Raw genomic sequence first — 14,759 nt, 5'->3', positions numbered from 1 at the left:
TGAGGGAATCTCTCAATCTACGTGCAAAATAGTTTATATTGAGTTTGATCATATTCTAATATAATTTGTCAAAGAAATTAAAACACACACATTTGAGGTCTTTTTAGTTTATATCTTGGCTTATGTTCGGGTAAGATATTTTTAGGAAAGTAGGTGTAATCCTTTGAAGTTAGGTGCCTACTTCTCCTTATATTATCATACCCCTTTGTTCCTTCTTGATGGTACTAGAGATATTACTATCGTGGTCCTTATTAAGCACTTTGCATTCTTTTAATTTCTTTTTTGAAGAAGTTCCTTTTTCCAACTTCTTTTTTTCTCAAAATTTTGAATTTTTTACCATTTTTCTCTAATACCCCAATCCCAAACTTAAAATTTTGTTCACCTCCAAGAGCAACCCCAAACTTAATATTTTTTCATACCACTTAAGAACTATGTTTCTACCTAACTCCAAAGAGATGGTGGAAAGATAAGATCTTTCAAGTAATACAGCTAAGAATTAAGGCTAAGTCACCGAAAGAAAGGCTAAGTTCAAAGTGGTTAGAAATGGATATACCTATTACTACAGGGTGGTTAAAAATGCTCAAAGTTAAAAATAAACAACAATGTGTGTCAATCAAACCAGACAAATTTAATCAGAAAGAGTTCAAACCTGTTAAACCAATAATGCATGGATACACTCAATAAGAAAAAATAGTAAACAGTGGAATTTATTTGGCTCAAACCTTACTAGTTTAGGTATCTGAAGGTTGAGTATAAGTCTCTTGATTCTTTTCTCATCCCTTGACTTCAAGTTGTAAGTTGATTTCTTGATGATCAAGTTTCTTTTTGGTTCATTCGTTCTATGCTATAGTTGCAAATTTTATGAATCTGAAAGAAACAACAACTACAAACTTATTCATTAAAGACAATATTACTGAATAATACATTGGGGGAAGAGTACTTATAGTTGCTATTACTATTCTCTAGTTATACATTTGAAAATAAAAATAAATTCTTCTAAGAAATAAAAACAAACTACATGTATTTTCATATGTTATGATTACGGAAAATATCATGCATGTCATTCATTGTGTTGTTGAAGTTGTTATTCTGCCTAGTCCATTATGCTCGCATATGGTCTCTCCTAGTTGCTTGCTCTTATTCTTGATTAGTGAAGTAATTATCCATATCTTAAGCGGTTGAAAAGAATTCTCTTAAACTCTGAGTAGACATATGGTCTTCTTGCTGGTTGTAGAAATCTTAGAATACATAAGTGAATCTCATAGGTTCATCATACAAAGTAGGTAAAACTTATGTTATCCACCTTGTAACCCTCACTGCATGAGCTTCCATTCTTCTTTGGAACTCTGAAGCCTATTAACCTTTCATTTACTCTGGTTGTTGATGCACTTGCAGTTGGTAAAATCGTTTGTCATTTCCCGCTTGATTGTCCTATTGATCATTTTGAGCAGCTTCTGTTGGATGCATATGTTGCAGCCTCCTTATAGATGAAACGTTGAGAGGTGCTTTTGGATTTATCATCTCATCATCGGGGTAAACGGTAATGTCGACTCTCCTGTACACTTCATTAAAAACACAAAAATACCGACAGGCTCGTTGTGTAACATTAGCCATGTATTTGATATTTTTAGAAATTAACCGCCCCAAATTAATAAGTTCTCCCCCTCAAAAGAGATAAAATTCCTAAACACCGATTCACAATAAATTGTGATTGTTTAGATGCGGCTTCTAAAGAATGCATAAAAAATGATGCCAAGCCCTTGGAATTTGGCGGTTTTGAGTTGCAGTGCTAAGCCACACTCAGCCACCCATTTTGCCTCTGGCCTACAAAAAGCTTCAATCATCTCTTGATTCATTTCCTAGTTTATTACCATGTTCTCATTTATATAGTTCCTAAGAGAACATATAGGAGGAGGTTGAATATTAAAAAGATAATTAATAGCACTAGGAGAATAATCAACATATTTACCTCGCACATAAGAAGTGTAGGTGCTCACCTCGCTAAATGTCGTGTTTGCATAAAATTATAGGCTGGTGTTTTTATTTGCTTCACAAATCAAATTGTTGAAACTTACCTAACGCCTTTGTTGCAGTATCTCTACTACGTCTCCAAAACCTTGCAGATCTTCACATGTGAATGTTCTCTCCCTCACAATATGGTAATAAACCAATTTAAGGTACGTTTTAGCATGAACCTCAGAAAGAAATTTGAGATTGGGTAAGGTTAGAGCATTAGGAGCCGAGGAAGCTCTTGAAGATGAACCTCTTGTCATCCTTCCTCTTTTTATGCCATTTGTACCTACAACAACACAAAATAACACTGCATAAAGAAAAAGAATTATGCAGAAAGTATGCTCAAATGAGTTTTTATGACGCAAAATGAGAAGAAAAGGATTTGTGAGGAAAGAGATTTCAAAAATCTCTATTTATAGGACATATATCTGTTGCCATCGCGTGCATTATACATCCATTATGTGCACGATGGTAACTGTCTCCCCAACGCTTCTCATCAACGTCTATAACACGGACGTCATTTTCTTCTTCTTTTCCTCTCCTTGGGTTTCTTTCACGTGCTTACTTTCTAGCAACATAACCCACCAATTTTACATTTTTAAAATTCAAAATTAACTTACAAATAAAATAAATACTTATTGATGGGTTGTCTCCCTCAAGCGCTTCTTTTTAGTCATTAGCTTGACGGTTCGTGCCTAAGGCACGTCAAGTGCAAGGGATACCTTCACGCCGGTCAATTCACTTGCTTTATTTCCTTTGCCAACCTTACTACCTTTTTCTTCTTGCTATTAGCATGTATTTAGATCATCCATATATGATGTCCATTCATACACCTTACACATCACTTTTTCGTTGTTGAACTTCAAGACAAGTTCACCGGTTTCCACATCTATTAAAGCCTTCCCGATTGCCAAAAATGGGCGTCCGAGAATAACTGACACTCCTGAATCTCCTTTCATATCAATAACCATAAAATCTGCATGAAAAACTAAACCATCAACATGCACTAACACGTCTTGTAAGATACCAAGTGAATGTGTAATAAATGAATCATCTAAAGTGAGAGTCATATTACTCGGTATGACTTCTCCCAATTTCAATTCTTTAACCTTACTTAGTGGAATGAAATTTATACTAGATCCTAAATCACATAAAGAATGTGGGATATTTACTTCACCAATAGTAGAAGAGATGGTAAACTTACATGTATCATTTAGTTTTGGTGGCAATGTTTGAGGCATTGTTGTCTCATCCTTCTTCGTCATGTTTACCTATTCTTTGACTAACTTCTGCTTCATCCCCTTTAGAAATTCCTTCATAAATTTAGCAAACTTGGGCATTAGTTCTAAAAATTGATGAAACGAAATACTTACCTGAAGTCTAGTCAACATCTCTTTAAACCTTGCGAACAACCATGTCTCATCTTCCTGTAAGGTTTCTTTTTAATTATAGGATAAGGCAGTTTGATGTAATCAGGTAGTTCTGGATTGAGGTCATTAAGAATATACTTCTTAGTCCTTCTCTAAGGGGAGTTTTTATCTATTAGTTGTTAAATGGTGACTCCTTTCTCAGCTTGGTCACCCTGATTGTTACTTTCCTCTTTTTCGGTCCTCACTTCTTCTTTTTACATCAAATTGTCTTCCATTATTTCATCTTCACCCCTGTTTGTGATCACTTCAAAACCTGTTTCTACAACCTTGCAATACTCATTTTTAGTATTACCTATAAATCCTCCACTTGAGATAGGTAAGGAAACTATTTGTCTAGATAGCTGACCAATCTATATCTCCAAAAAATTTATAGACGCATCATTATTCTTACTCATTGTCTCATGGTTTTCATTCACCTAATCAAAGCTATTATGAATGGCCTTGATGAAGTTTTGCAGGGTCTCTTCCAATTGTGAAGGTTTCTTTGGATTGGAGCTTGTTGGTTTTATTGCATACCTTGATTAGCACTTGTATTCTAGTTATTTCTCCATCATAAATTTGGGTGATCCTTCCATCCCAGATTATAGGTGTTATAATAAGGGTTATTCTTCTGGATATTGGAAAATTGAGATTTTTCACTTGACCTTTCCAAAGAGCACCTTCTGTTTGCATGTCCTTCTCCATAGAAATTACACCTAAGTGCTTGTGCACGGCTCACTTTATCTTTACTTAAGTTGCTTCCAGCTAGCGTTTTATTCAATAATTCAATTTGGCCTAAAAGTGCAGTATGAGTAACGACAACTAACATACCTTTGGGTGTGCCCACAGTTTCAATTTTTACTGACCTTTCGCTCTTTAAACGATATTCATTTAAGCACATCTTTTTAATCAGTTATTTAACTTGTTGTTCGATCATTGTTCGGATCCTACCACCCGCAAAAGCATCTAACAACATGTGTGTTTAACTCTTGAGACCTTTGGTAAACTTCTAAGTTTGCTCCATGTTATTCATATTATGACTTGGGCACCTGCGTAATAAAATTTTAAACCTTTCCCATGAATTATACAATGATTCAGTTTCCTGCTGCTCAAAATTTGTAATTTCTTCTCTTCGTTCAGCAAACTAAGTAGTGGTTAAGAATCTCTCTAAAATTTGTCCTCAAGCTCCTTCCAAGTTTGTATTATTCCATTTGAAAGGTAAAGTAACCAATCTTTAGCCTCTCCAATTAGTGAGAACCCAAACAACCTAAACTTGACTTGGTCTTCAGTAACCTCGGTTGACCTGCACATCGAAGTTGTTTCGTAGAAGCGTGCAAGATTCTCCCACGGTCCTCTAATCGTGTTCCCGTTGAATGAATTGTCTCTCAAACCTGAAAGCACAAAAAAAATAGTATTAAAGTTAGCGGGGTATGCCGATACAAACCCCTAAGAAACCTGTCATTCATCGGTTCTTTTGCGGCAATTCCTTATAGTTTAAGGTTGTTTATCTTCCATGTTGATTTCCTCTTCAGTGTCCGAAGAAATCAGTGAATTATCTTCTACTAAGATCCTTTGAGCTAGAGTTTCTTCCCTAACTACTCTCCTAATAACATGTGCAGTTCTTTCAATTTCTGGATCAAACAGTGTCAATGTTGATCCTAAGCTACGCATACACAAATAAGAAATCCTCATTAGTACTTTAATTAACGAGTAAACAAAAATAAAAAAAAATATTGCACAAGCATTGCCTTGTTGAAATTATCAATAATCTCCGGCAACGACGCCAAAAACTTGATGATTTCTCGGCAAGTATATCGATAATGTCACAGTAATAAAAAAGATCGAATCCACATGATTTCTATTTAACGATACAATATTATGCAATGCATAGAAAATACTAAATTGGGGGGGGGGGGGGGGGGGGGGGATTAATTGCGAAAAGAAAATAAAGTGTTCTGACAAATTTACGGAAGCGGTCAAATTATGTATAGAATCCCCTATTTCTCTATTGGTGATGTTCGATGCATTACATGAATGATATTTTCACTATAATTCCACAACGAATTAAAAATATCTCTATACCCAATCCTTTGGTGTATAACTCACTAATTTATACTCGGAGTTTTCTATCCTTAGTCCACCAATATAAGCAAGATTAGGAAATACAATAGGAATACTACAGGGGAGGAATACTACAGGATTCAAACACTTGGGCAAACCACCTAAAATGATGTTAGGGTACAGTTGTTCCCAAATCTCCTTTCGAGGAAAATTTCTTTAAAGATCCTACATACTAGGACACAACAAGCTACAAAGGGACATGTTCTATCCATACCTTCAAGCCTCTCAAGCAGACCCTTCCAGACACCAACAACCATTAAGTTCAAAGCGAGTGTCAGGATATCATGCTAGAATGACATCCTATCACCTTTTAACAAGTAGCCTTATGTAAAAAACAAAGACACTTCTCAGTTTAACCTTACAGGACCCACTACAAGGGAACTTGTTGAAACATTTAAACCATTGCATAAATCATTGTCATGCATTAATCATTCTGATACGCTATATCATATCATCACATTCATTTGGAATATTCACATGGCATGAATCCTTGTAGAACGAACATGTAGCTTGCTAGTAACCAGATCAAACTTGGGGGCACCAAGAGCATCCATGACTGCCTTTCAATCACAACATCGTCAAAATCCAGTGTTGGGAAGTCAAACCCTTTCCATATGCCAAAGTCCAATATTTTATTAGTAACTAGAAGAATGCCTAAAAGTCCATTCTTTAATTGGAAACCAAAAAAGACCAAGGTCTAGTTTTCATTGGAATTTCCAAAACCAAAGTTTAATCAACATTGGAACCATCTTCCAAAATCCGATGTTCATCAGTAATTCAAAATCTAACAGTGTTTAACAAACAAAATCCAATCGTCATTGGTACTCAAAAGTCCAAATTGCATTGGCATATCAAACACCAATTGACTTTGGTATCCCAAAACTCGTCTTTTCCTGACCCTCTCAATAAGGAAACCAAGCATGCAATAGTCCAATCATCTATTGGCACACTTACATGCAACGGTCATAAAATTCCATGCATCATTTCACGCGTAACATATCCACCAAGGTGAGGCATTATGCCATACCATCAAAGCATGCATACAAAGCATGATCCACGATCCAAGACCTTTCACGAAAGCCCATGTCAATCCTCCATTAAGCCAGTGGTATCTTTCTGAATGAGTTTTTACCCTGTAGGTTTTCTCATTGCGTATCCCTAGTGAGTTCGCTAGATTTTCTCCCCAAGCCGATGTTATCCTAAAAAGTATCCTTTAAATCTTTTCCTCTGCAGAGCATTTTTTCCAGTAAATCTTCTCACTAGGGAGTCTTTTCTGGAATGTCCCTAACTAACGATAGTTGCAATACCAATTAACTCCATTAGAGTTATTATTTCTCTATTGATCATTTGAGTTTTTGCTCTATTAAGTCTCAGGGAGTCTCAATTGTATCTTGTTGAGTATCTTATATGTTAATTCTTAGAAAGCCTCATTTGTCCTCTATGGATCTGTCTATGTCAATTCTCAGTATCTCCCAGTTATAGCTTGATCCTTTGAGTTTCTGGTCTGTTAAGTCTCAGAGAGTCTCAATTGTATCTTGTTGATCATCTTATTTGTTAATTCTTAGAAATCCTCAACTGTCTTTTATGGAGTATTCTCCTTTGTTAATTCTCAGAGCATCTCCTAGTTGTTGCTTCATCATTTGAGTTTCTGCTATGTTAAGTCTTAGAGAATCTCAATTGTATCTTGTTGAGCATCTTATATATTAATTCTCACAAAGCCTCAATTGTCTTCTATAGAGTGTTATTCTATATTAATTCTTAGAGTATCTCCCACTTATAGCTTGATCCTTTGAGTTTCTGCTCTATTAAGTCTCAGAGAGTCTCAATTGTATCTTGTTAAGCATCTTATCTATTAATTATCAAAAATCCTTAATTGTCTTATGTGAATTTTTGTTCTCTATTAATTCTCAGAGCATTTCATAGTTGTTGCTTGATCATTTGAGTTTTTTCTATGTTAAGTCTCATAGAGTCTCAATTGTATCTTGTTGAGCATCTTATCTGTTAATTCTCAGAAAGCCTCAACTGTTTTTTGTGGAATGTTGTTCTCTGTTGATTCTCAGAGCATGTCCCACTTGTAGCTTGACCCTTTGAGTTTATGCTCTATTAAGTCTTATATAGTCTCAATTGTATCTTGTTCTATGTTAATTCTCATAACATCTCCTATTTATTGCTTGATCATTTAAGTTTCTACTATGTTAAGTGTCAGAGAGTCTAAATTGTATCTTGTTGAGTGTCTTATTTGTTAATTCTCAAAAAGCCTCAAATTATCCCCTACAGAGGTTATCTATCTGTTAGTTCTTATAGGACCCCCCCTTGTCGTTATTTACAACATCCATTTTGTTTTGTGGATACATTTCTCTGTTAATTCTCAGAGGATCTCCCATTTGTTACTCGCATTAGTTATTTTTAAATTTTTTACTCTTATACTATTTTCCATCTATAATTCGTTTTATTATGTTAGAAGTTTTCTCATTAAGTCTCAAAGGAGCATTAGATAACTGTTTGTTAAAAGTCGTCCCTATTCATTCTCAGAAAATCTCTCAATGGTGTCTAATTGAATGCCTTCTTTGTTATGTATCAAGGAAATATTTTGATACTGGTAGTAAAAACGTTTCTTCGTAATTCTTGGAGAATCTTTCAGATGATTTCTAGTTTCCCCTTTTGTTTTCTTAAATTTAAAAATTCAAAAAAATATTTCGATACTCGCTAACTTAAAGACCTCTTGGTTAGTTCTCGAAGAACCTTTCAAGTGACGGTTAGTTGAAAGTTAACTTTTTTAGTTCTCAAAGGATATTTAGACAATTGTTAGTTGAAAGTTGTCTCTTCTAAATCTCGGTGAATCTTTCAATGATTTCTAGTTGCATGTTTTATTTGTTAAAATTCAAAATTTCATTAAACTCCATCCTTACTCGCTAATCGAAAGTCTTCTCGGTTAGTTCTCGGAGAACCTTTCAAGTTACAGTTAGTTGAAAATTCACTTTGTTAGTTCTCAAAGGATATTTAGATAATTGTTAGTTGAAAGTTGTCCCTGCTAATTATCCAAGAATCCTTCAGTACTTGGTAGTTGAACACTTTCTTTGTTAAGTCTCAAGGAATCCTTTTGATTAATGTTGGTTGAAAGTTTACTCTGTTAGTTCTCGAAGAATCTTTCGATGATTGGTAATTTAAAGTCTTTTTTGTTAAGTCTCAAGGAACCCATCAACTGTTATTTCTTTACAAAATTTATCATTGAAGGTGAAACCCTAAATGAAATATGGAAGTAATCTTTTCTTATCCCCAACGGAGTTAACCCTTCATAAATTTACCTCTCTCGTCACCTTTTTGGGATAAAATTTGGGTCTTTTTATATTTAATTATCTTCCACCATGAATGTATGGAGACTGTTGTCATTCATACTCTCGGGTTTAGGGCAATTAAATAGGGGCAACTATCATATCCCAATTTTGTCAGGGCATTTTAAAAATTTTAGGCAACCAGCTTTATTTTGTTTTGTCCAGAATAAAATTTAAATTTTATAGATAGACTAGTTAAATCAATTTCTCAACTGCATGTAAAATCAGTGAACAGTGTTTTCAGGTTTGGGCTTCCAATTGTCTGTTTTATTAATCTATAACACTCTGCCCATAAAACCACATTTATCCCTTTGTTTCACACAACTAACAACTTACAACTGTCCACTCAACTCTGTTGCAGGACCACTACCAACCATACAATCTCTCCATCACTATTTTTCTATCGCCAATCCCTCTATCGACCACCACCATACAACAATAACACCCCGCCTCCTTCTGATTCACCATAAAACTTTGCACCACCTTCAAATAGCCATAACTCCACCACTTTTCTCACTCACAACCTTACTTCCTAACCAACATTTCCGCTTTAAAGTTCCTTCCAACTTCAAACAATGATCACCATTCAATCCAACCGCATCTAATACCATCACCCACAACACAAAGGAAATGAAACAACAATGTTGAAGAAACTCGACGCTTGGTAACATTTTGGTTTCGAAATTTTTGTGGTGTTTTCATGCCGTGTATCTTATATTTTTATTGTGTATTTAATTTTTGATTATCGATTGCATTTAGCTTTGTTGCGCATACTAGATTGTAGTTTTTTTATGTTGTAAACATTATGTAAGACATAAATAATTTGGGACTGCATGTGTTATTTTTACTTTCGTCTTATTGAAATTGAATCTGAATGATCTGCAAGTCTGACATGATTTGTATGTAGTGACTCTATTGCATTTTATTTTGATATAATCATGTAAATATTTGATATGTGTGTTGCTATTTACTGCTTATTATTGCGCCAGAATCATATATGATTATATTACGTGTGTTCAACTTGGTTTTGTTTGTCAGTATTACACCACGGGAAATTTGTTTCGATTGCGATGAACGTGTTTTGTGTTAACAGTTTGCTGGCTGGTTTCCTTTTGTTTATGTGCTATATTTCAGTTTTGTTATCCTCACGTTCAATTCGGATTTGTACACAATTTTGGTAGATCGATAAAGCGTCAATTCTCATTTGCTTTTGCTACTTTGCGTTTCGTCACATGACATTGCTTTCGTTGTGATACAATTCATTGCATTCGTTTTGTTTGCGATGATCGTGCGTCGTGCTAGCAACTTGTTGTTTGATTCGTGTTGGCATGTGACATTTAAATTTTATTACATTTAAATCAAATTCAAATTTTGTGTTTCCAGCTTTGCATTGCATGTCCTCGGGTTACGTAAACTCAATACGCATTCTCACGTTGCATTTAATTTAACACGTGCATGGTACGTTACTTCTCGATTCGATCATGATAAATGCGGGCTGGTTAAGATTGTTATATGCACATTATTCTCCTATCATTTTGTTGTGTGTCTGCACGCGGTATTATGTTTCGTTCTATTTACAACATTAAGTTACGCCTCGCTCCCTTGCGCTAGAATTCGCGCCCTCGTGTTACGTGAACTCAATCCACATTCTCGCGTTGATTTTAATTTAACACATGAATGTTATGTTACTTTTTGATTTGATCATGATGAATGTGGGCTGGTTATGATTGTTGTATGCACATTGTTCTTATATCATTTTTTTTCATGTGTGCGTGCGGTATTGTGTTTCATTCTATTTGCATCATTAAGTTACACCTCACACCCTTGTGCTAGAATTCATGCCCTCATGTTAAAGTTTGCACCCTCGCACTAGAACTCGCAACCTTACATTTCAACTTACACCTTTTTTTTCCCACCATTTCACCATCAATTCAAAACCTTTTCAAAACCAAAACCAAAATCATTTTCAAACCAAAACACATGATCTCCTCAAGGTCTTTATAAATCTAATCGTTTCAAAACTATTTTTCACAATAAACAATCGGTTGAAAAAGGATTAGATGGACGTACTTGTCCTTCATAGTCCCCTAGTATTTGGATTATGGTCGTACTTAGCCTACCTTTCAAGTACTCGTCACCTGCTCAAAAATATACTAAGCCAATCAAATTCATATTTTCTCACCTTCGTGTGATCAAAAACCTTTTCACAAACGAACAATGTGTTACCGTTCTATCGCGATATAAACAAACGCTTAAGCCTCCATTGTAAGCATACATGAAAACATTTAACTGCTAGAATGTGACCTAAACATTCGTTCACTAAAATCAACCAACAAATAATTGGTTTTCTACCAAGAACTACGTAGCTTTGAGTTCCCCATCACACCTAGGGATACTTAGAAGCGAGATTTAACGTCTCTTCAAGCACTATAACAAAAACCCAAAAAATACTTTTGTCTTGCCCATAACTATGTAGCTTTGAATTCCTCATCGCACCTGAGGATATGTAGGAGCAAGATTCACAATCTTGTCAAACACCCTAAATAATTTTTTTTTGCATCCTTTTATCTTTCCTTTTAAATATTTCAATAACTTGAAGAAAACAATAACATAAGAAAACATTCTATTCGCAAATCTAACTAAATGGTTTCCGTCGAGTACAACAAATGTGAGGGGTGCTAATACTTTCCCCTCGCATAAACGACTCCCGAACCCAAATTTGGTTGCGACAGCCATTTTTATTTTATTTTAAGGGTTTTATCGATATTTTCCCTTTCCTTTTGGAATAAATAAATTTCGATGGCGACTATGTTATCATATCAAACATGTGAACGGCCGTGGTAATTTGTTCGCGTTATGACACCTGCCTAGTTAAGAAAGGTGCAACCTAACTTGGAGGGACCATATCACATATGTTAGAAGTTTCCCTATGGAGCCTAAGATATTGAAGAGTTGGATGAATGACTCATTCCCAGAACATGAAACTCATTCAAATATAAGATATTATTGTATTTAAGTGGTATGAAGGCAAATCACTAATTTATGGAAACTCTTGTAAGAAATTATTGGAAATTGCAACGGGTTATTATAGTTTGGCTATCATAAGTTAAAATTTTAGACTTCCACATGAAGATCCTTTCCACCCTCAAGGTAATTAAATTGATGGACTTTCAAAGAAAGATCCTTGTCGCCCTATTGGGTAATTAAATTGTTGAACTTCTACAAAAAGATCCTTACGGCCATATGAAGTAATTAAATTGATGGACTTTTACGGGAAGATCCTTATTGTCCTACATAGTAATCACTACAACAAACAAGACCTTAGACAGCGCTTTTTTTAGCCTTAGACAGCGCTTTAAAGCGCTGTCTAAACCTCCGCTGCTAAAGGTTTAGACAGCGCTTTTTTAAATCTTAAAAGCGCTGTCTAAGCCCCCCCCCCCCCCTCAGACAGCGCTTTGGCCAAAAGCGCTTTATAAGACCCTCTTATTTTAAATTTTTTAGGTATACCTTAGACAACGCTTTTGAAAAAGCGCTGTCTAAGCCCCCCCCCCCCCCTTAGACAGCGCTTTTGCCTAAAGCGCTTTCTAAGACCCTCCTATTTTAATTTTTTTAGGTATACCTTAGACAGCGCTTTTCAAAAAGCGCTGTCTAAGCCCCCCCCCCCCCCCCCCCCTTAGACAACGCTTTTGCCTAAAGCGCTTTCTAATGCCCCCCTTAGACAGCGCTTTTTACAAAAGCGTTGTCTAAGGTATACGAAAATTTTTGAAGCTTTTGTTTTAAACCACATTTTTTCCAGGTTTATAAACCAGAATTTCTACCTGTTTTCAACCAGATTTTGACAGACAATTATCACATTTTATATATGCCATTTTGGCCTTTTTTCTACCAATTTTTGGCTAACAAATATATATATATACCAATTCAAACCAATTTTGCCTTAAATGTATCAAAATATATACAAATTTATGTACACATTTACAAGTCATTACATATACTACAAATGTACACAGTAATTACACAAATTTATGAAAAAACATTGAGCTCTATCATGAATTGACACCACTCCTCTTTGATTTCGTCCACTTGATCCTTTGTATAAAATGCACACTTGAATTCCTCAAAGTACTACATAATAATATAACATATTTTGAATTAATTCCAACTATTTAATTATATGAGATATGTGTAAATATAAAAATAACTCATAAGTTAGAAATACATACATCGGTGGGAATCATTAATCGGTCCAAAGCAAGAGTATCTCGCATAAACCTCAACATGAAATACCCGCAATCTATTTGATTACGTTGTTGAGGACACTACATATGAAAAAAAAAATATGGATTATAAATCCTAAGTTTTATCAAGTGTCATCACTAATATAATAAAAAATGTGGTAATTAAAAATATACCGCCACTTTAATCCATGTAATGGACTTGGCGCCCCTCCTTGAGGTTTGGATATCTCGTTGGGCCCGAAAAGCTTGTAGGACGCTAATAAAATAAAAATGAAGCAATTAGAACAATTCACATAAACTAAGAAAAATTTTGAACATTCTCACTTACGTGTCAATTAGGACCTTCATATCCGGGTATGTTGTCCAATCATTTCCTAGCGAGTCAAGATAATACACAATTTCTCGGATAGGATTGATTGCGAGCAACAACCAATGTCCACTGTAATGATTAGTCAAATGTTAGATGGTAACTTGGAAAATAATTATAATAGATGAATTTAGAATGAAATGCTAACCCGGTATTAAACGGTATAAAAAACAACTTCTCCGCATCTTTATTGTCCATGAGGATCCGAAGAACGTACTCCGTCACGGTATTCGGTCTACTTAAGATTAAACCTAAGTTGACGGTCGCGGGTGCTAAGAATCCGAATGACACGTACAAACCATTGGGGCGCATCAATTTGTCATACAAAAACCTAATATAAAAACATCATTAACACCTCTTTTGAAACATAAAGTAAACCGGATTAACATAAAGTAAACATCATTAACATAAGTTGTTTAATTAATAAAACAAAGTAGACCGGATTTACCTAATATATGTATTGACAACGGTGACGCCGATTTCTTCATGACTAAAAACTTGCATGAAGTCTTCATTACCAATCATTTGGTCGTGATCAAAGCCGAAAATCCCTACCTCCATATGTACAGTCCGAACACCTCCGGTCGGTATATCGGTCATCTCTAGAAATGTCCTGAGGCACGACCTATACTTGGTGGTAGGTTTTTTCCTAGCTACGGTCTTCTTAGCACCAGAACTTTTTACCCGTGCGGAGGCGTTGCTAACCTCCTTTTTTTGTTGTGCGGAGGCATTGCTAACCTCATTTTCTTTTGATTTGGATTTTGTGGGAGTCTATTTAACATAACCAAGGAAAATATGTAAGTAAAATTTTAAGCATAAATTTTAAACTTTGAATATACACATTAAAGTTAACATAAGTTTTAAGCATACCTCATATCCTACGCATATGAGGTTTGTCGGCCATGCAACAAACGAACCTACTGCTTCGTGCACCGTTGTTGCATCCGAATCATTGCTAGGATATGGTAATGCTGCATTCGGCTCAACTGCAATATCAACTGATACCTTCAAACATCCAGCAGGGAGCTCTCTAGTGTGGAGTAATACTCCGCTAACGTTATGCACTTTTCCCTTGCCAACCATCCGATAGTATGGTGACGACAAATACAGCTGACAATGGGAAATGCCCTAAAACCAATAATAACAAGAAATCGTTAATGTGTATATATGTCAAATACATAATTTAAGCAAATAGTTCAATTTAAGACAATTATATGTAATTACCTCTGGAATGTTCGGCTGAAAGGTACAATTGATACTGTTTTTGTCCGAAGCATCT

At 35.2% G+C, this 14,759-nt stretch overlaps 1 protein-coding gene and 1 non-coding gene across 2 annotated transcripts; one reads left to right on the top strand and one right to left on the bottom strand.

Annotated features, from left to right (window-relative positions):
* Positions 1-2,801: 2,801 nt before the first annotated feature.
* LOC127136918 (uncharacterized) lies at positions 2,802-3,278 on the bottom strand. Its single transcript, XM_051063427.1, has one exon. The coding sequence runs from the start codon at positions 3,276-3,278 to the stop codon at positions 2,802-2,804; it is 477 nt and encodes a 158-aa protein (XP_050919384.1).
* A 1,175-nt stretch (positions 3,279-4,453) lies between these two features.
* Positions 4,454-4,560, top strand: LOC127077545 (small nucleolar RNA R71). Its single transcript, XR_007787342.1, has one exon. It is a non-coding gene; the product is annotated as a small nucleolar RNA R71 (small nucleolar RNA).
* Positions 4,561-14,759: the final 10,199 nt, after the last annotated feature.

The sequence above is a fragment of the Lathyrus oleraceus genome, chromosome 4 (genome assembly GCF_024323335.1).
Source record: "Lathyrus oleraceus cultivar Zhongwan6 chromosome 4, CAAS_Psat_ZW6_1.0, whole genome shotgun sequence".
In the NCBI taxonomy this organism is placed as follows: domain Eukaryota; kingdom Viridiplantae; phylum Streptophyta; class Magnoliopsida; order Fabales; family Fabaceae; genus Lathyrus; species Lathyrus oleraceus.
This window is presented reverse-complemented; position numbering and strand designations above follow the sequence as displayed.

Excerpts from the sequence above, each read along its gene's own strand:
- LOC127136918 (XM_051063427.1), bottom strand. The coding sequence starts at position 3,278 with ATGACGAAGAAGGATGAGACAACAATGCCTCAAACATTGCCACCAAAA.